The sequence below is a fragment of the Crocodylus siamensis genome, chromosome 6 (assembly GCF_052110815.1).
Source record: "Crocodylus siamensis isolate JL-2025a chromosome 6, ASM5211081v1, whole genome shotgun sequence".
Lineage (NCBI taxonomy): Eukaryota > Metazoa > Chordata > Crocodylia > Crocodylidae > Crocodylus > Crocodylus siamensis.
Genome location: NC_143400.1, coordinates 10,974,926 through 10,992,833, shown reverse-complemented (window position 1 = coordinate 10,992,833; position 17,908 = coordinate 10,974,926). Strand labels below are relative to the sequence as shown.

Below are 17,908 nucleotides of genomic sequence, written 5' to 3'. Positions count from 1 at the left end.
CTGTTCAGTCAGCTAGCGCGTAGCCTAAGCTTGCTCAGATCTGCCTCCGTTACCATGATAATGGGGCAGTTGGACCTGCACGATCAACATCCCTAATGCAATCTCCTCCTTTCCCAGCCACAAGTGTATGGGTATGACGACTTGCAAATGCTTCAGACGAGATTCCCGCTGGTGAGTCCATGCCTCTGGGGAATGCCTTGCCATTAGCATGCTAGCGTAGGAGGCTTATGTGGGTCCAGTGTGGGGCATGTGTTAGGTTGCAAATGGTTTTGCTCCTCCCTGTGTTCTCTCACTTCGGATCACTTGGGAACCGGTACATTCAGGCAGCAGTGGTGTTGGGAGTGAAACGTGTGTTGCACAGCAAGCAGGAGGCTCTGTTCTTTGCTGGTGGGATGTCAAGTTCATGCAGACATGGAGGGTTCCTATCTTCTGCAGATAAGCTGGCTATGATTCTGGGTGGGGGCTGCTTTTGTCTAGGAAGGTGGGCTGCAGTCCTGTGGCTGAGCCTGCGAGTCAGTTCTGGCCCTGTGAGGTGTGTGCATGGCAGTAGACCCTCTCTAGCTTTTCTCGTGGCTAGACAGGGGGGATGGTCATGCAACAAAAACCCGGAGTCTCTTTCAGATTAAATCAGCCTGCCTCTGGCTGATTGAACTGCATTGCTCCAACATGCTGTCACACGCTGCCCTCCAGGGGGCCTGTCCTCACGGTGGCAAACGCAGCTTGCTGAGTCTTCCCTCCGTCTGCCTTCCAGGATTACTACAGTATCCCATTCCCCACGCCCACCACCCCGCTGACGGGAAGAGATGGCAGCCTGAGCAGCAACCCGTACTCTGGTAGGAGCTTGTTCCAGCGTGAGCTTGGCAGGGCTACTGGGGCTTGAAGCAGAGCTTTGTGTGGGAACCCGTGGCCAGAGAGCCACGCCGTGGGAGCTGGAATGCACTAGTTGTGTCACATTCAACAGGGCAGGCTCCAAGGGAGGCATCATGTTTCCTATGCTTCCGAAGGCACTGCTGCTTGTGCCCCTGGGAATTGAGCCAGCAAAGCCCTCAGTTTGCAGCTCTTTCCAGCTTCGTAGCTTTTATCTCTGTCAGAGCCCCATTGAGGGGTGTGACTGGGTCAGGCACTTCCCTGTTGGAGCAGCATGAGCAAGGGGCAGAGTAACCAAGCTAAGGGACGGCTGGGCTGTGTGTAGTAGCAGGTCAGGGAGTGCTGCACTGTGTTCAGGCTCAACCCCTAAGAGAATGCGGTGTTGGGTCATGGAACAGTAGGGAGGGGAATGGGGACTGGACAGTGTGTTCTGAATCCTGACTGGCCACATACCGGCTAGTGCCCCGGATGCTGGGATCGGCCTCTGCCCTGAAAGGTGCTTTGTAGCCTGACCTCTGACATAGAGCCCAGGCCTGAGGCCCCATGTGCTACTTGTTTCTTTCCTTCCCCTTCTTCAGCTTGGGGCTGCTTTGTGCACAGTACCTCGGCCCAGCATGCTGCCTTGGCACCCAGGCCAGACCACAGTGTTCCCACGTGTGTTTTATTTGCCAAGCTCGCCTTGGCACCCAGAATTAGCAGTTGCAGCTGTCCCAGCCAGGCTGCATTGCTGAGATCGTGCAGAGGAAGTCGCTGTCTTACTGTGCCACGCTGAATGGGGAGCATGTTCCCATGAAAGAGCCAGGCAGGTGCTTGCAAAGAAAGGCGAGCAGCAGCTTTCCAGCCTGTGCCCTGATGCCAGGGCCAGCTGCTGGCTAGGGAAGAGGAAGTGACAGTTCTGAGCATTTTCTGCAGCCCCTGGGCCCTGCAGGGGCACTTGGTTGTGTGCCATGGGGGGGAGAGGGGGTTGTGAGCAGAGCTGCAGAAAGGAGTTATTCACAGCGCCCTCAGCTGGCAAAGCTCTGACTCCTGTGATCTGAGTTTTTGCTGGGCCCCTCGCCTTGGGAGGAGAGGACGGCTGCTGCTTTCATCCAGTCGTCAAGGAAGGCCATTCTGAAATCGCTGAGTTCAAGGACATGGCTCACAAGGACATAGTGCTCCCAGGCTCATGCTGCTGACAGGGCTGGCTGGAACCTCCCAGACTGGCAGTGCTAGGCTTCATCTGCCCTCTGTGCACAGTGTACCATCCAGCTGCTCTTGGCTAGAGCCCTCAGCCCTAGGGAACATGACACCTGTTTGCAAAGCTTTTGGGAATCGCTGGGTGGGACACATGTGAGGCACAGCTGACTCCATAACCCTGCCCCTGTCCCTAGGCCAGTTTGCGCATTCCCATCTGTCTCCCTCCATCCTCCCACTTCAGGTGACCTCACAAAGTTCGGCCGAGGTGATGCCTCCTCCCCTGCTCCGGCAACGACCCTCGCGCAGCCTCAGCAGAGCCAGACGCAGACACACCACACCACGCAGCAGACATTCCTGAACCCGGCCCTGCCTCCTGGCTACAGTTACACCAGTCTGCCATATTACACAGGGGTCCCTGGGCTCCCCAGCACCTTCCAGTACGGGCCTGCCGTGTTCCCTGTGAGTGTCCCCCTGCGCCATGGGCTTCAGGGTGGTAGCCCTGGGCAGTCTAGTGCTCACTGGCCCGGCCCGCTCCTTTCTCCAGGTTGCTCCTACCTCTTCCAAGCAGCATGGTGTGAATGTCAGCGTGAATGCATCAGCAACCCCGTTCCAGCAGCCCAGCGGCTACGGCTCCCATGGATACAACACTGGTAAGGCTGGGCTGGATGGATCGCTCCCTGTCACCTGTGACCAGCTAAGCCTGCAACACTCTGCCAGTGTGCTGGGCCTGGTGTGCTGCTTGCTGCTGGAAGAGAAATCTCAGCCTGTCTGAGGGGTTGTGCCTCTGCAGAGCTGGTTTCCTCCCTACCAGCCTGCCAGCAGGGCCAGGGAAGTTGGTCAGCACCAGCTCTGGGTTGAGCTAGTGAGCTTCACCCCTCTCAGCTCCCATAGTGTGGGCTGCACTGCATCTTGCATGGCTTGCACAGGTGGGAACTTGTGGCTCCTGACTGACCCTCCCTTGGCATCCTTCATCCCCAGGTGTATCGGTGACATCAAGTAACACAGGAGTACCAGACATCTCGGGCTCAGTCTACTCCAAAACTCAGGTTGGTTTCTTTTCTCTGAACTCTGGGTGGATGGGAGGTATGTGGGTATGATCTGTGGTGGGGGCAGGGGGCTCTCCTGCCCTTGGCAGGGGCCAGACCCATAAGATTCTGCAGGGAGATGGTGTATTTGGCCCTGGGAAGGGCTGGCAGATTTCTGCCCTCTGAGCCAGGCAGTACAAAGGGGCCAGGGCATGGGTGTCTCTCCCTCCCTCCCTCCACCACTCTGTCTCTGGCACTGCCACATGTCCTGTGGGCTGGGGCGGCATTGCCGTGTGCAAGTGGACAGCTAGAGCAGCACGCTGGGCCAGCCATGCCTCACATGCCTGCTGGCTTCTTATTAACAGCAGTCCTTTGAGAAGCAGGGATTTCACACTGGAACCCCAGCAGCCTCCTTCAACTTGCCTTCGGCGCTGGGCAGCAGCGGCCCCATCAACCCTGCCACGGCTGCGGCATACCCACCGGCCCCCTTCATGCACATCCTGACCCCACATCAGCAGCCCCACTCACAGATCCTCCACCACCACCTGCAGCAGGATGGGCAGGTAAGCACCCCACTCGTGCCGGGTTATCTCCTAGGGCTCTTGCTCCCTGGCCCCCTCCTGCTCGCACCCCGCAGCGGACACATGCAGACACACGGCGACACGCACATACTCTCACTCATGCCTGCATGTACACGCCCGGCCTGAGAGGAAGAGGTGAGGAGGGCCCGGGGCACTCTCCACCAGGGGCTCGGTGCCGCCCTGTTGCTGCTGGGCTGTACCAGGTCCGTTCGGCCAGCACCCCTCCCCTGCAAACATACCTGGTATGGCCTGACCTCCCTGTTCCCGGGAGGGGCGGCGTCACAGGCTGGCAGTGAAGGGGTCAATCGCCACCTGCCATGAGCCCGCCGTAGCTTTCAGGTCTAACCGTGGATTTCTATTGTCATAGTTTGTCCCTTTATTTTACATATCCCGGTACTGCAACAGCTTCCATATTTGCAGATGATACTGTGCTGCCAACGCCAGCAGGAAGACCAGGTAATGAACCTCTGAATGATACTGCCTCATGCCCACCCGCGCTGCCCCGGGGTCTCGCCCCTGCGCCCAGGCCCTCCTCCGCCCCCACCTTAGCCCCAGCCCGCAGCATCCAGCCAGGCAAGGAGGGAGGCAGCAGCCAGGATGTGCACACACACACCCGCACGCGCACACACCCCCGTGCTCACCTCCCCGCTGGTGCTGGAAGCATTACTGGTCTGGTGTACGATGGTAGAGCGGCTCGTGTGGAAGGAGACTGGGGTAGGAGGTGGGGCAGCGTCTGGTGTGGGTCTTCTGACAAATGAGGTGCTGCTCGTTGCTGACATGGGCAGGAAGCCACCTTCTCCCTGGGCTCAAGTGGCACCAGTGGAGCTGGCACTGGCCACAGCAGTTCGGTGGCAGCCGTGGAGTACAGAGCGGAGCTGCGGTCTGGCATGGCCTTGTGGGCCTGCGGTGTCAACGCGGGATGGCTTGGCTCCTGGGATTGAGGCTCTGTCTTCCTTTGGAGGCTGCACCACACCACGCTGGCCAGGCACGGGACCCCGGGGCTCAGAGGCACCTGCTGCCCTCAGTAACGATCCACATTGCCCCAACAGAGTGGCACCGGACAGCGCAGCCAGGGCAGCTCCATCCCCCAGAAGTCCCAGGCCAACAAGTCCACCTACAACAGCTACAACTGGGGTGCCAACTGAGCCACCGCCAAGAGCAACAACCCAACCTGCCACCCCAGGACCCCAGGGAGAAGCGTGCGCCACCCGTGTCCCAGTTGTCTGGGCCGTGCTGGGCTCTGCATCGTGTCTGTTTGCAGCCACCTTTCCTGTTATATGTAATATAGAATTTGTATTTTTTTTCTCTCTCTGCATTCGGATTCTGAACCGTTTGCCGTAGGGGCCTCTCTTGGTTTTTACTCCTTGCTCCCTGCCCACCACCCTGCGCCCCCGACCCCGCCGGAGCCCAAGGAGTGGAAGGCTGCCAGCCCGCCTACAGCAAACCCCTTTACTATTAGGAATAAGAACAGTAATTGATATGAACAGCATTGTAAGATGAATTAGTTGAAGTGTTTTTGTACCGTGTTCCAAATTCAATGGATAAATGTGTCTTGTATATAAAAACGAAAACCCCACGCCGTCCTCTGGGTCTCATTTCCACAGCTGCTGGGGAGCTGGGCAGAGCTACCCTGACTTTTGGTCCTGTTCCCACCCCCCCTGCCTGTCCCCTCCCCCTCCTGTTGCAGTAAGTATATTTTGCTTTCCCTTTTTTTGGGGGGGGGGGGGAGAGGGGGGTTTCTATGCAGTTGATTTTTGTATTTTTCAGTTCCACCTAATCCCTTCAGTAAGCCCCCCAATGGGTCAATGACTAAAAAGAATAAAGGTCACCAAGTGCTGTGTGTATTTTTTAATACCGACATCCTGAGCCTGCTTCCATGTCCTGGCACAGGGTATCGGAGTGCAGGAAGGGGCATGAGGTCAGCTTGCCCATGCCTGGGGCCAAGGGAATGCTAGCAGGGTTGATCCTCGGAGCTGATCCCCTCCCTGCTGAGCCTGGGGTGTGTTTTGATTTTTTTTTTAGCTCCTAGCTCTACATCACATCTGGCTCCTCCCTCTAGGGGCCCCAAGCAGCTTCAGTTCCCTGATGCTGGCTTAGCGGGCCCAGTACCCCTGTGCAACTGATGCCCAGTCTAGGGCTGGCTGCCTGTCTGACCCACAGGCTCAGCTCAGGGAAGGAGCCTGGTACCTTCTCTCTTCTCCAGCAGGCTGGCAGGGGAGGGCCTGGTTCTGCAGTGCCCCAGCCACCATCCCTAGTTCTGCCAGGCCTTTGGTCCCAGCCCTGGCAGCCCTTGTTCTTCTGGGCACAATGCTGGAATTTGCTGTGGGGTGTTGCCATTGTATGGTGCAGAACAGACTTCGAAGTCCAGGCAATGCCCCCTCTGCCCTAACTCCCACCCCCCGTGATTGCTCTGTCTGGCAGAAGAGGTACAAACTTTCAGCTCGGGCTTGGGTGGAAGGTGCTGCCATCTCTGGAGTGAGGTGGACTCTGGCCGTGCCATGGTGACCCACATCCCCTATGGGCTTTATTTTGCTCCCCGGGTGCAGGTCAGGTAGTAGGAGCAGTAGCCCTGTAGGACCAGGGAGCCCTGGGCAAGCAGGACTCAACCCCTTTGGTTGCCCTGTTGCTTTCCAGGGCATGTGGACAAGGAGCTGAGCTCTGCTCCGTGCACAGTGGCCCCAGGGTAGGAGGGCTGGGTGAAGGAGCGTGGGGTGGTGGCTGAGGCTGCATCCAGTACAGACCTTGGCCCTTGCCTCAGCCCCTTGCTTGCCCCCCTAGCTCTGTGCAGCAAAAGGAAGTGGCAGCTGTAGCCGCCAGCTGCACTCCCCGGGCCCAGCGGAAACAGTGGGGCAGGAAGCTGCCTTGGCGCCTTTTTTAGCTGCCTGTAGGCGCCCGCTGCAGAGGCCCCCTTCCGGCTCCCTGCTTAGGAGACGAGCCCCGTCTGGCTGCAGGTGCACTGTGCCCCCTGGGCATCCCTGCACCACCCTGCTCTTCCCCGTGTCCCCCACGCTGCTCACCACAGGGCCAGGGGCCAGGTAGGACCTGCCTGGTAGGTGCTGGGGGGCGGGGCACTTCAAGGGATGTTGCACCCCTTCCCCGGCACCAGCCCCTTCCCCACAAGGCAGCCTGATGCACCCACCCAGGCTGTGCTCCCGGAGGTGGATCCTGGCTAAAAGCCTCCAGATATGGCACATCCTGCTGCTCCCCAGTTGCCACTGGCTCCCACCAGCAACTTGGCGCTTCCATTCTGGGCCCCGGCCCATAAAGCCCCAGCTTCCCTGCTTCATGACCTGCAGGTCCCCTTGGCTACCAGGTCATGCCCCAGCGGTGCCTGCATGTCCCGTTGTCTCAGCCGGGCCTGCAGGCACAGACACGGTTGACTGGTGAGATGTGGCAGACGGGAACAGGGCCCTGGCTCCCAGTTCTGCGTAGCCAGTGCTGGGGCTGCCAGCTCTGCCCTGGGGATTTGTAAGTAGCAAAAACTCACAGGGCGGCTGGGCCTTGGTCTTGCTGGGAGCCTGAAGATGCTTCAGGAAAGGGCTGGTCTCTTGTGCCATAGCCTCCCATGCTGAGGCCTGAACACCTGAAATAACTTGCCCACCTCATCGTGACAGGTTGGGACACGAGCAGGGGGCGGCAGCCGCGGCAGGCCTTGGAGCCGGATCCAGCTGCCGACGCAATCTGTGCTGTGTTCCAACAGGCAGGGAGGAAGAGGCAGTGGCCCCTGCCGACCATCCCAGGATGGATGTGGGAGCAGCTGCCAGGGGGAACTGAAGGCATCAGTGGAGCCAGAGACCCGCTCGGCTCATAAAACCTACACGTGACCCAGTGGCATAACCTACCGCAGCAGGAATGCAGTCACCTGCCCCCCCACGAGCCCGGAGCTGTGAGATCCCGTGGGGGCCAGACCCCACCCGGCACTTCTCTGTGAGGCCACTGCAGGCGCCCACAGTCCCCCGGCACCGCGGCCTGCAGGAGCTGGTCCGGCTCTTTGAGCAGGGCACGGCCACAGAGAGCAGGCTCGAGGCTCCCCACAGAGCCCAGACCAGACTGCAGAACAGGGGTCATTCCCCCGGCCTGGGTGACAGCCGGGCAGAACCTCCCAGGGGAACGCGGCCTCCCCTGAACCAGGTGCCCACAGGGCAGGGGGGCCCTGGCACCCAGCCCGGCTGCTCTGTCAGGGAGCAGGTTCAGGCCTTTGAGCTGCGTTTTGGGCCCCCGCAGGCCCCCTGCATAGCTGCAGCCCCCCACAGCAGAAGTGGGCAGGGGGGAGGTCCAGGGCCAGCCAGAGCCCACCAGAGTGGGTGCAGGGAACAGGAGCCTCGGCCCTCGTGGAGAGGGGGGCAGCTCCCAGGACCCTCAGCCCCCAGGCAGCCACAGCTAGGCAGCTTGGGGGCCAGCAGAGACCTGAGCCTGACAGCAGCCAGGGCAGGAGCCAACCCAGGGGGGAGGGCCCAATCGGCTCCCTGGGGGCTGCCCCAGGCCCCCTCCACTCCCCTCACTCTGCAACTGGGGCAGGTGGGCAGCCCCCAGGCAGCTCTGGAGCTCAGCACTGGTACAGAAGTAGGGGCCTCCAGGGAGGAGCAACTGCGAGGCCTAGCTGCCAGGGTACCCCGCTGCTCCCCGGCACCCTCAAGCCCAGTGGCCCTACATCCCTGGGGGCCCCCCCGGAGTTGCTTGGCCCAGCTGGGCCCCTTCACATCTTCCCCAATCCCCACCCGGCTGCCCCCAGATACTGCCATCCCCAGGCACCGGGACCTGGGGCTGCTTGCTGCTGCCCATTGTAGCCTGGGGGAGTCCGACAGGGAGGACTCCGACACATCGGTGCCAGATGGGCAAGGCCAACATGACCACAGGAGCTTCACCCTCAGGTGGGCCAGGGCCAGGGCTGATGTGTGAGCAGGCCCATGGGGCTAGCCTGGGGCAGGTGTCACCCACGGGCCAGTTCAGGGTCTTCTCTTCTCACTCTTGCAGGGGCCCTGCAGGGAAGGGAGGGGCAATCTGGGCTGGGCAGAGCTCAGAGAGGCCCTGTACTGATCCTGGGAATAGAAAGAGGGCAGGATCAGTGCCTGGCTGCTCAGGGGTCGGGTGAGCACTTGGTGCAGATGCGTAACCTGGGTGCATTGGTGTTGGGCTGCGGGGAAGAGGGGGTGGGGCAGGGCCTGGGTCATGGGGGTACTGCCATGACCTGTGTCCCTCCCCACGCTCAGCCTGGCCGAGCTGTGGGACTGGGGCTTGCACAGGAAGGAGGCTCCGCAGGATGAGGGTGCCAGGGCCAAGAACTGCTCAGCGCTGCTGAACTCCAGCATATCCAGTGCGTCACTGATCCCAGCCACCGATGTGGAGCTGATGCTGGAGGAGGCAAAAAGGCTGGGGGAGGAGACACTGCAGGTACCGAGCCGCTAGCCTGGAGCTCCCTTTTGTGGCTGTGGCCCTGGAAGGTCCCCCAGCCACAGCCCTGACGCATCCCTTCGGCAGCACCTCGAGGACATCCATGTGATCGTGCTGCACAAGGAGGATGGCACCGGGCTTGGCTTCAGCCTTGCAGGAGGCACTGACCAGCACCGGCCGGTGACGGTGAGTGCCAGGGCCCCACGTGCAGCTGGGGGGTGGGGGGCCACCCTGGGCTCTAGGGCCTGAGGCTGCTCCCTGGGTCCCCTCAGATCCACCGTGTCTTCACTGGCGGCCTGGCTGCACGGGACGGTTCCCTGCAGCTGGGCGACGAGGTGCTCTCCATCAACGGGCACCCACTGGGGGGCTGCAGCCACGCGCAGGCGCTGCAAGTGCTGCATGGGGCCCGAGCTGCCCGCCAGGCTGTCGTGGTGCTGCGCAGAGGCAGTGAGGACGTGGCCTCCAAGAGGACCCCTCCATCTGAGCCAGGTAACGGGCAGGTGGGATCCGGGGGGCCGTTCCCTGGAAATGGTGGGTGTCTGACCACCCCCTCTGTCTGTCCTCCCTGTAGAGGAGCCAGCCACAGTGCTGTCAGTGCAGCTGATGAAGGACTCCGGGGGCCTGGGCTTCAGCCTAGCTGGGGGCCGGGGCTCACTGCGCGGGGACCAGCCGCTCACTGTCCAGAGGGTCTTCCTGGGTGAGGCGCATTGGGGGCAGCAGGGGTGACTGGCCAGAGGGGTAGTACCAGATCTGGATGGAGGGCAAGGCAGGGCAGGGCAGGGCAGGATGGGTGCTGGGGCGGGGCCCAGGGGGGATTGGAGGGGGAAGGGCACAGTGGGGGCGCCTGGGGGTAGTCTTGGGGCTGCATGGGCTGGGGGGGGGGGGTCCAGGAGGGATGCCTGGGTAGGTCCAGGGCGCTCTGGGGGGCGCGGGGAGGCGAAGTGGGGGTCCCCGCGGGGACGGGTGTGGCAGGGTGGGGGTACCCGGGGGCAGGTAGGTGGATCCTGGGGGGGGCCGGGGGGGATGCCCGGGGGTGGGTCCTGGAGGGGCGGGGCGGGGCTCCCGCAGGTCCTTCCCTGACGTCCCCCCTCCCCCCCGCCCTTAGGGGGCCCGGCGGCGCTGGTGCGGCCCGGGGACGAGCTGCTGCGGGCCGGCGGGACCAGCCTGGCGGGGCGGTCGCGGCTCGAGGCCTGGCACGTGCTGCGCGCGCTTCCCCCCGGACCCGTGCGGCTGCTGCTGCGGCGCCGGCAGGACAAGAGTTAACTCCCCCTCATTAAACTGCTATGACGTCACTAGCCGCGCCCGGAGTGCCTGTAAAGCGCGGGGGGAGGGGAATCTTTTGCGACACTCACTCGCTGCGCTTGACGGCAGCGTGTCCGCCCGCCTGAGAACAGTCAAGGCGAGGAGGTTGCCACGACGTTGCGGTGCGACACTGGGCGGCAGCGTTTCATGGTAGCGCGGCGCGGCGCGGCGCGGGGAGAGAGGCTCCCGCTTGACGGCGGCGTGGCCTCGGGGCAGTGTCGCGAGAGCGGCTACCGTCCTTAGCAGCCGCGTAGTACGATCGAGAGCGCCGCGCTTGACGGCGGCGGCGGGATGAGCTTTTACGACGTCTTCCGGGGCCTCTTCGGGTTCCGCAGGTGCGCCCCCTGGGGACCCCCAAACCGGGGTCGGGATCGGGACTCCCTGGGCACCCCCAAGCTGGGACCCCCCAGTCGCAGTGCCCCAGCTGAGCTTGGGTCTGCCCCAGCCAGGACCCCCGACCGCCCCCTGGGCTGGGACCCCCCAGCCCGGGACCCACCTGGGCGCCCCCCAATCGCGACGCCCCAGCCGGGCTTATCCCCCACCATGGTCTCCCCCAGGCAAGACCCCCAAAATGCCCCAGCCGGGACCCAGGAACAAACCCCTGCAAAGCCTCCCCCAACCCCCCCCCCGTCCCCGAGAGCACAGACCAGGGCGGGACCGGGACCGCCCCCGCCCCCCCGTCCTGCTGCCTCCGGGCAGGGCCCAGTGCGGTGGGGCTCTGCCGCCCCCACCAGGCTGCACAGCACCCAGTGTCCGCCGTGGAGCTGATCATCTCCCTGCCACCGCCCCATGCTCCTGACCCCGCTCCCCCCAGGCCCCGGGACCCCTTCTTTGGGGGCATCACGCGGGATGAGGATGAGGATGACGACGATGATGCGATGGGTGCAGAGTGGGGCCCCTCCCAGAAGTTCGACTTTGGCTTCAGTGTCGGCCCCAGCGGGATGCGTTTCCACGACGGCCTCAACTTTGACCAGCTCTTCCATGAATTCAATGAACTCTTCCATGACATGGGGGCCTGGATGCGGCCCTTCGGTGCGGGCAGCCCCGTTGCGCTGGGCTCGTGGGGCTGGGATCAGGGCCCTGGGGAGATGCCCCATTGCCTGCCCTGTCATGCAGGCTGGGGGGGCTGTGGGCTGGGATTGCGGGTGTAGGCAGGGCTGGGACTGTGTGGGGTCCAGGAGACAGTGAGTGAGGGGTGCTGGCATAGCTGAGAGCCATGAGTGGGAGCAGGGGGCTGGACTGGAGAGCTGGAGTGGGGGCGTGAAGAGTTTGGGGTGGGCATAGCGTACACCCCCCCCACTGAGGTCAGGCCCAGGGGGATGCAGGTCAGGCTCTGGGGCTGTTGGCAGAGCAGGGCCCTGGGTATGCCCAAGGCCATGTTGGGGAATCCCAGCTCCGCCTACATCCTTTGCTCCCCAGAGCTCCCTGGCGTGGAGCCGCCCCTGCCTGCTGCTGGTGAGAAGCACAGGCAATTGCTGCGGGACTCCATGCTCAAGTACCCGGATGGTCCCTGCCCCTGGACCCCTGTGGAGGACTCTGACTCAGGTGGACGCTTGGGGGATGGTGCTGGCCCAGCACCCCCAGGCAGGAGGCCCTGGCAACCTTTTGCAGGGGTAAGTGCAAGGGGAGGGGTGTCTTGCCTGGGCAGTGTGAGATTCCACAGGTAGCTTGCAGGTGTGTGTGGGGAATTACCTGCCATGGCTCCTTGTGAACAGGCCCTTCCCCAGGGACAGCAACTCTGTGAGGTTCCCCTGGACTGCGCAGAGCTACTCCAGTCTCTGGTAACACCTGTGCTTTCCATTGCAGCTGAAGGATACCCACCCACTGCCGCCTGGTCTCAAGGAGGATAGAGGTCTGTGCCTGTCAGGCTGGAGGCAGCCCTCCCTCTGGGAGCACAGCCAGGGCTGCCTGTCCTGGGGCTGCTCTGGACAGCTGGGAGGGGGTGGCTCTGCCTTGGACCCAGGCCCCCGCTGTTCTTCCTGTGATGTAGGGCTTGAGCCTAATGCTTGTAGCAGCAGCATGACACAGGAGTGATCTTGGCTGGTGCTGGGGTGGGGAAGGAGAGGCCTGTGCCAGCCTCATGCTGTCTGTCCTCCTCAGATCTAGACTCCCAGGTCTCCTCAGCTGGGTTGGAGACGATCCTGAGGCCAAGTGAGCCAAAGTCCCGCTCCTGTTTCCAGAGCGTTTCCATCACCACAGTGACCAGGCCTGATGGGGTGAGTGATCTGGGTGTAAGGTCTGGTCTTGGGCACAGGGTGACTCCCTGGAACCCCTTGCTCTTGGTGGTGGGCTTGGACCGGGATGGGAGTAGTGTCTTTCTACTCTTCCAAGGTTCAAATGTCTGGCTCTGGGCATGGGGCTGATCTTAGGCTGTGACGGAGCAAGGGCTTGCTGCCCTGGGGAGGTGGCTACACAGGATCCTAACTCTGGGCATGGCGGGATGTGGGTCTGGGGTGCCTGGGCCTGCCCTAGGCTCCAGGGTTGACCAGAGTTTGGTGTCACTTGTGCAGACCGTGGAGGAACGTCGAATGGTGCAGGACAGCCAGGGCCACCAGGAGACGACGGTGACTCAGTGGCGCAGGAACCAGACTGTCACCACCATAGAGCCTGGGCAGGGCAGGGATGAGGCAACTGGCCTGGACAACTGTGAGTGTGAGCTGGAACCTCCCTGGGGCTGTCCTGGGGGTTGCCTGGGACAGGGGCTGTCTGGGAGACACCCCCATCCTCCCCCCAATTGAGTGAACAAGCTCCCCTCTGTCCTGCAGGGGAGCCGGCATGGTTCACAGGCATCTGGCAGCAGCAGGGAGAGCCCCACACCCCGGACCTGAGGGACTCCTCTCTCCTGGGCGGCTTCCTGCGCCGCTGGTTCTCAGGCCGGTAGCTCTGGGGTCCGTGTCCACATGTGCTGCAGGGACAGAGGCCCAAGCGCTGTGTGCTGGGGGGAAGGCTACTGCTCAGGAGTGAGCAAGCACTACTTCCCAGGACATTTCTCTAACTCACAGTGGCAGTCGCACTGCTGCTAAGAGACATGGCATCCTCTGTCTTCCTGTGCCACCTGTCAGAGGGGATGAGGTGACCCTGCTTCATGCTGCAGCATGCCTTGGCTGACTGCCATGTAGCTGGGCCACCTGGCTGACATCTTTGCTGGAGATGCAGCAGTGCCTGCTGCAGCGGTCCTGAAAGGGGTTGGTTCCAGAGCCTGGCTTGCCAGGGCAGAGGCTGCTTCATGGGCTGTGCTGTGGGCAGAGCAGGGCCAATGCAGAGGGGAGGCATTCAGGCCTGGGGCAGTGTGTGCTCTCAACCTAGACATGGGGCCTGTCCAGGGGGCCTCCCTATTCCACCTCTCCTCTCCAGCTAGGGCTGGGGTCACCTCCTCAGTGAGGAAGGGCGAACAGGCTCTGGGGCAGTCTCACAATTCTGCTGTCTCACTTGCAGGTGTCTGATCCCAGCAGGGAACGCAGGGGCTGTGCTGGATTGTCTCGTCCTCCTCGTACTGGTGTGCGCAGAGTAATAAAGTCTATTTATGCTAATACTCATCTTAAAGTTTGTCTGTGGCTCCTGGTGCCAGGCTGTGTTGAGCCTGGGGCAGTCCCCTGTTCCAAGCCAGGAGCTGCCCCCCTGACTAGGCTTGGTGCTATCCCCCTTGTGGGTGCAGCTATCCACAGGCCCCTGGCTCTGTGCCTTGCCCCGCCCTTCCTGCTCCACTTCATTACATCCCCTCATGCTGAGGCCTCCTGGGGCTATTCCCAGGGGTGGCTGCTGGGAGCCTTTCCAGAGCCATTTCATTAGCACTCACTGCTGTGCCAGGGCTGCCCTTGCCTGAGCATCTTGCCAAGAGGAGAGCCCTCCCCATGCCAGCGCCAGGCTGGAGAACAGGGTCTTGGGCACTGTTCTTGCTCTCCTGTGGGCTTTGAACTTATGCCTGGAAGCCCCCTCCTTTTCCCCCCCCCCCTTGTTTTCAAGGGTGATAAGTGAAGGCCAGGCCCATGCAGGCATCCATCGCTCCCTGCCTTGGTGACGGGGCTGACCTGGAGAGCTGGGGGAGCTGGCATGGGCTGGGTCTCTTCCCCTTGGGCTGAGGCAGGGTTATCTCCCAGGTGCGTGGTTCTGGCAGTCCTGCTGCTAGCCCTGGGGTGAAGAGCTGTGGGCTCTGGCTGATCCCGGTAGAACAGAGCTCAGTCCTGGAGACAGGGGGGGCCACCTCATGCCCACTTGATTGGAGTAAAAGTCTGTGCCTTATCGCTAGCTGCAGATAGGAGCCTATGAGGTTCAATAAAAGTGCTGGGCTGGCATAAAGCTCCCTCTTGCTGCTGCTGCCTAGGGCTGCCATGGTCTCTGCACGCTTCCTGGCAAAGGCTGGGACTCTGCTCCGTGTCCGCAGCCGCCTGGTCCGGGAGTGCTTGGCTGAGTTGCTTGCTGTCTTTGTGCTGATGGTGAGTACCATGGGAGTAAGACTCAGGCCCAGTGAGGGGAGCCCTGGGCTGGTAATGGGGATTACAAAGCAGGGGAGGGGTGCTGGCTGGGCTGGGGCACCAGCAATGCAGGGATTCACAGACTTAAGAGGCTGTGATGCAGGTGATGTGGGGTTGGAGAGGTGGGATGGGCTGTGGCTCCCTCAGCCCTACCACCAGGTGTGGGTGGGGCTGGACCGGAAGGAACTGGACCCAAGAACAGCTGCTGGGAGCCAGCAGCCCACCCAGGCCAGGCGTGCAGCCCCAGTGGGCTGCCCGGCCTCAGCGTGTCCGAGCTTCAGCAGCTGGAGGGCCCGAGGGGGCCTCGGCCAGGCACTAGCCTCAGGACATCAGTACCAGCACTGTAGTGAAAGCAGCTGGGACTGAGAAAAGCTAGAAAATGCAGCAATGGAAACCTCTGAACCAGTTACAGGAAGTGAAGCAGAGATGGGGCCAGGGCTCCTGGGTTTTCTGGCCAGCACAGGGGAGGAGTGTGAGGTCTACTGGTTAAAGTAGGGAAAGGCAGGACTCCCGGGTCTCCTGTCCAGCTGTGTGTCTGGGGGCATTGATCATTAGAACAGAGGCAGGTCCCCTGTATTCCAGCCCAGCCCCGCTCCGCTCCGCTCCACGTCACTGCAGCTGGCCCTGCTGCACACTTTGACCCTATTAGATCCCGCGCAGCTATCTGAGGCTGGGAGGTTTCTAGAGGCTTCGTGGCTTGTTAGTGCCCCAGGGTGGAGGAGGCGCAGGGGGCTGACAACCTTTCCCCAAACTGGGTGTGCAGCTTGCACCATGCCCTCCCCCTCCCCAGGCAGGCAAAGGTTGGGGTGTGGGACCTTTGTGTTGCCTTTGGAGGGTGATAAGGGAGGCCGGGACCATGTGAGCCTTGGGCACCGCCTGCCTTGGAACCAATGGGCTGCTCTGGGCAGCTGGGGGAGCCAGCTCCGAGGCACCAGCCCAGAAGGATCTGGCTTTATTCCTTGTAGGCAAGTGACTTTATCAGCAGAGCCATAAACACTAGAAGCCAAGTGTATCGGCGTGCCTGGGAAGCTGGCTCCCAGCCCTCCGCTCTTCAGGAACTCCTTGGGGCTGTGCATGGCCTGTGCTTGGTTTGACCCAGCCAGCACCATAGAGACTGTACAAAAGAGAAACCAGAGCGGTCATGAGCTGCCATCTTGGCCTGGCTGCAGTAGGCCTTTGGTGACAGGAAAGCCTTTGGCCTGGAGAGCAAGGGGCCACAGGGCAGTGCTGGGGGGACCAGCCCATGGAGAACCACCTTTTCTCCCTGCTTCCCCTAGTTGATAACCCTGGGCGCTGCGGCACAGACCGTCACCAGCCAGGGCGCGAAGGGTGGGTATGTCTCCTCCTGCCTGGCCGGGGCCCTGGCCGTCATGGTGGCTGTCTACATTGCTGGCGGAGTCTCAGGTGAGTGCGGCGATGGGAGTGGGGTCCAGGCTGGCAGGTACGGGAGGCTCTGGGGCTGGATGCCCCTGACTCAGCCTCTCTGCATCCCCTTACTTCCTGGCTGCTGCTGCTACCCTGATCTCTGCCGCTGCCCTCAGCTCCCAGTCACACACTGCTGACACCTCTGCAGCTCAGGGGCCCCTGGGGCAGTGCTGTCCTGTGCCCCTGTCCTCCCCTCACATCTCAGCCCCATCCTGGCCCCTCCTGCTTGTGTCTTGCAGGCGCCCACCTGAACCCTGCCTTCTCACTGGCCATGTGTGTGCTGGCCCGGTGTCCCTGGTGGAAGCTGCCCATCTTCATTGTCGTGCAGACCCTGGCAGCCTTCCTGGGTGCCGGTGCTGTCTATGCCCTCTATTATGGTGAGAGCCGGGTGTGTGGGTGCAAGGGGTGTGGGCAACATGCATGCATGTGGATGTGTGTGCCCCGTGCCTAGATGCAAGGCCAGGCTTGGCTCTCAGGCTGCCGGGGGCTGTCCGGGCCTGGGTGCCTGAGGCCCGCGCACACCTGACTCCTTTGCAGATGCCATCCAGCACTACAGTAACGGGACCCTTGCAGTCACAGGTCCCCGGGAAACCGCCTCCATCTTTGCCACCTACCCCGCACCCTACCTGTCCCTCCAGAGTGGCTTCCTGGACCAGGTGCACCCCTGCTCCCCTTCCCTGGGCAGGCAAGGCTGGGGGTGCAGGGTTTGGATTAGTGGGGCTCTGGGGCTGGAGTTCCTATTGGCTGAACCCTGGGGCAGGTGGGGTCCTTAACCCTGTGGCTGCTGGAAAGAGAAGGATGCCCCAAACTGTGTGTCAGGGGGCCAGTGACCCCCAAGCCTGGGCCCGTGGTTGGCTGCCTGCCCCAGCCCCCCAGGCCTGCTGCTCTCCCTTGGGGGCTGGGGGCAGGAGAGTCCCCCTCACCGCACCTGGCGGCTCCTTGCAGGTGATAGGAACAGCAGTGCTGCTGGTGGGCATCCTGGCCATCGTGGACACCCAGAACAAGGGCATCCCAAAGGGGCTGGAGCCGGTGGCCGTGGCCATGCTGGTGCTGGCCCTTGGCCTTTCCGTAGGCTCCAACTGCAGCTGCGCTATCAACCCTGCCCGTGACTTCGGGCCACGGCTTTTCACCTATGTGGCAGGCTGGGGCCCCCAGGTCTTCAGGTGGGTGACAAGGTGAGCCCCTCCAATTCACAGGGGCCACCCAGGCCTACTCTCCCCACTGCGGGATCAGACCCCAACCATGGCCTGGCCAGGCAAAGCCTGGGCTCTCCCGTCCTCCAGCCCCCCACATCCCTGGCCCCCAGTGCTGCCCTGTGAGACCCCCCACTTCCCTAGCCTCATGCCTCTGGACTGACCTGGCCTGCGCTCTCTCCCCAGGGCTGGCCATGGCTGGTGGTGGGTGCCGGTAGTGGCTCCCCTGGTGGGGGCTGTGGTGGGCTCCATGCTCTACCAGGTGCTGGTGGCGTTTCACCACCCGCCTGCCCCAGAAAGCACCCACGAACTGGAGGTGGAGAAGCAGAAGGAGATCCCCATCTTCATCATCAAGCCTCAGGCTGAAGAGCAGCTCAAGAAGGCCACAGTCCTGGAGGAACCCTGGCCGGTGGCTTCTCTGCCTGGGCCCAGTACAGACAGAGAGGGGCCCCCTCCTCTCTGCCACGCTATGTGAG

General features: G+C 62.4%; 4 protein-coding genes and 1 non-coding gene across 24 annotated transcripts in view; all 5 read left to right on the top strand.

The window, feature by feature from the left end:
- UBAP2L (ubiquitin associated protein 2 like) overlaps positions 1-5,225 on the top strand; it is a 33,032-nt gene extending 27,807 nt beyond the window's left edge. For 10 of the 14 annotated variants that reach the window (XM_090050493.1, XM_090050488.1, XM_090050486.1 and 7 more), the window contains 8 exons: positions 118-171; positions 752-833; positions 2,285-2,502; positions 2,588-2,693; positions 3,022-3,089; positions 3,434-3,631; positions 4,055-4,105; positions 4,699-5,225. In XM_090050493.1, coding sequence (XP_089906619.1) covers positions 118-171; positions 752-833; positions 2,285-2,502; positions 2,588-2,693; positions 3,022-3,089; positions 3,434-3,631; positions 4,055-4,105; positions 4,699-4,794 — 873 coding nt within the window. In that variant the 3' untranslated portion in view covers positions 4,795-5,225. The remainder of the gene's footprint in view (positions 1-117; positions 172-751; positions 834-2,284; positions 2,503-2,587; positions 2,694-3,021; positions 3,090-3,433; positions 3,632-4,054; positions 4,106-4,698) is intronic. The other 4 variants (XM_090050490.1, XM_090050487.1, XM_090050480.1 and 1 more) reach the window with 2 other exon arrangements.
- LOC149861015 (small nucleolar RNA SNORA58) lies at positions 537-670 on the top strand. The gene has a single exon (XR_016443381.1). It is a non-coding gene; the product is annotated as a small nucleolar RNA SNORA58 (small nucleolar RNA).
- A 132-nt stretch (positions 5,226-5,357) lies between the features above and the next one.
- On the top strand, positions 5,358-10,332 carry LOC149861013 (uncharacterized). 2 transcript variants are annotated; one of them, XM_090050495.1, is made up of 6 exons: positions 5,358-8,520; positions 8,860-9,040; positions 9,128-9,226; positions 9,313-9,529; positions 9,612-9,737; positions 10,146-10,332. In XM_090050495.1, exons 1-6 carry the CDS (start codon positions 7,502-7,504, stop codon positions 10,301-10,303), a joined length of 1,800 nt encoding a protein of 599 aa, XP_089906621.1. In that variant the 5' UTR covers positions 5,358-7,501; the 3' UTR covers positions 10,304-10,332. The 2 variants fall into 2 exon arrangements, with proteins under 2 accessions (XP_089906621.1, XP_089906620.1); XM_090050494.1 differs by having other exon boundaries at positions 9,313-9,737.
- Positions 10,333-10,462: 130 nt separating this feature from the next.
- Positions 10,463-13,885, top strand: HAX1 (HCLS1 associated protein X-1). Of its 3 annotated transcripts, none has more exons than XM_090050510.1 (8): positions 10,463-10,677; positions 11,157-11,374; positions 11,762-11,955; positions 12,149-12,194; positions 12,443-12,558; positions 12,853-12,988; positions 13,108-13,215; positions 13,778-13,885. In XM_090050510.1, the coding sequence occupies exons 1-8, from the start codon at positions 10,634-10,636 to the stop codon at positions 13,783-13,785; spliced, it is 870 nt and encodes a 289-aa protein (XP_089906636.1). In that variant the 5' UTR covers positions 10,463-10,633; the 3' UTR covers positions 13,786-13,885. The 3 variants fall into 3 exon arrangements, with proteins under 3 accessions (XP_089906636.1, XP_089906635.1, XP_089906637.1); XM_090050509.1 differs by having other exon boundaries at positions 13,108-13,230; XM_090050511.1 differs by lacking the exon at positions 13,108-13,215.
- Positions 13,886-14,669: 784 nt separating this feature from the next.
- Positions 14,670-17,907, top strand: AQP10 (aquaporin 10). 4 transcript variants are annotated; one of them, XM_090050508.1, is made up of 6 exons: positions 14,670-14,775; positions 16,092-16,218; positions 16,479-16,616; positions 16,777-16,895; positions 17,185-17,402; positions 17,619-17,907. In XM_090050508.1, the coding sequence occupies exons 1-6, from the start codon at positions 14,671-14,673 to the stop codon at positions 17,905-17,907; spliced, it is 996 nt and encodes a 331-aa protein (XP_089906634.1). In that variant the 5' UTR covers position 14,670. The 4 variants fall into 4 exon arrangements, with proteins under 4 accessions (XP_089906634.1, XP_089906633.1, XP_089906632.1 ...); XM_090050507.1 differs by having other exon boundaries at positions 17,185-17,414; XM_090050506.1 differs by lacking the exons at positions 14,670-14,775; positions 16,092-16,218 and having other exon boundaries at positions 16,480-17,402.
- The last annotated feature ends 1 nt before the right edge of the window (position 17,908 follows it).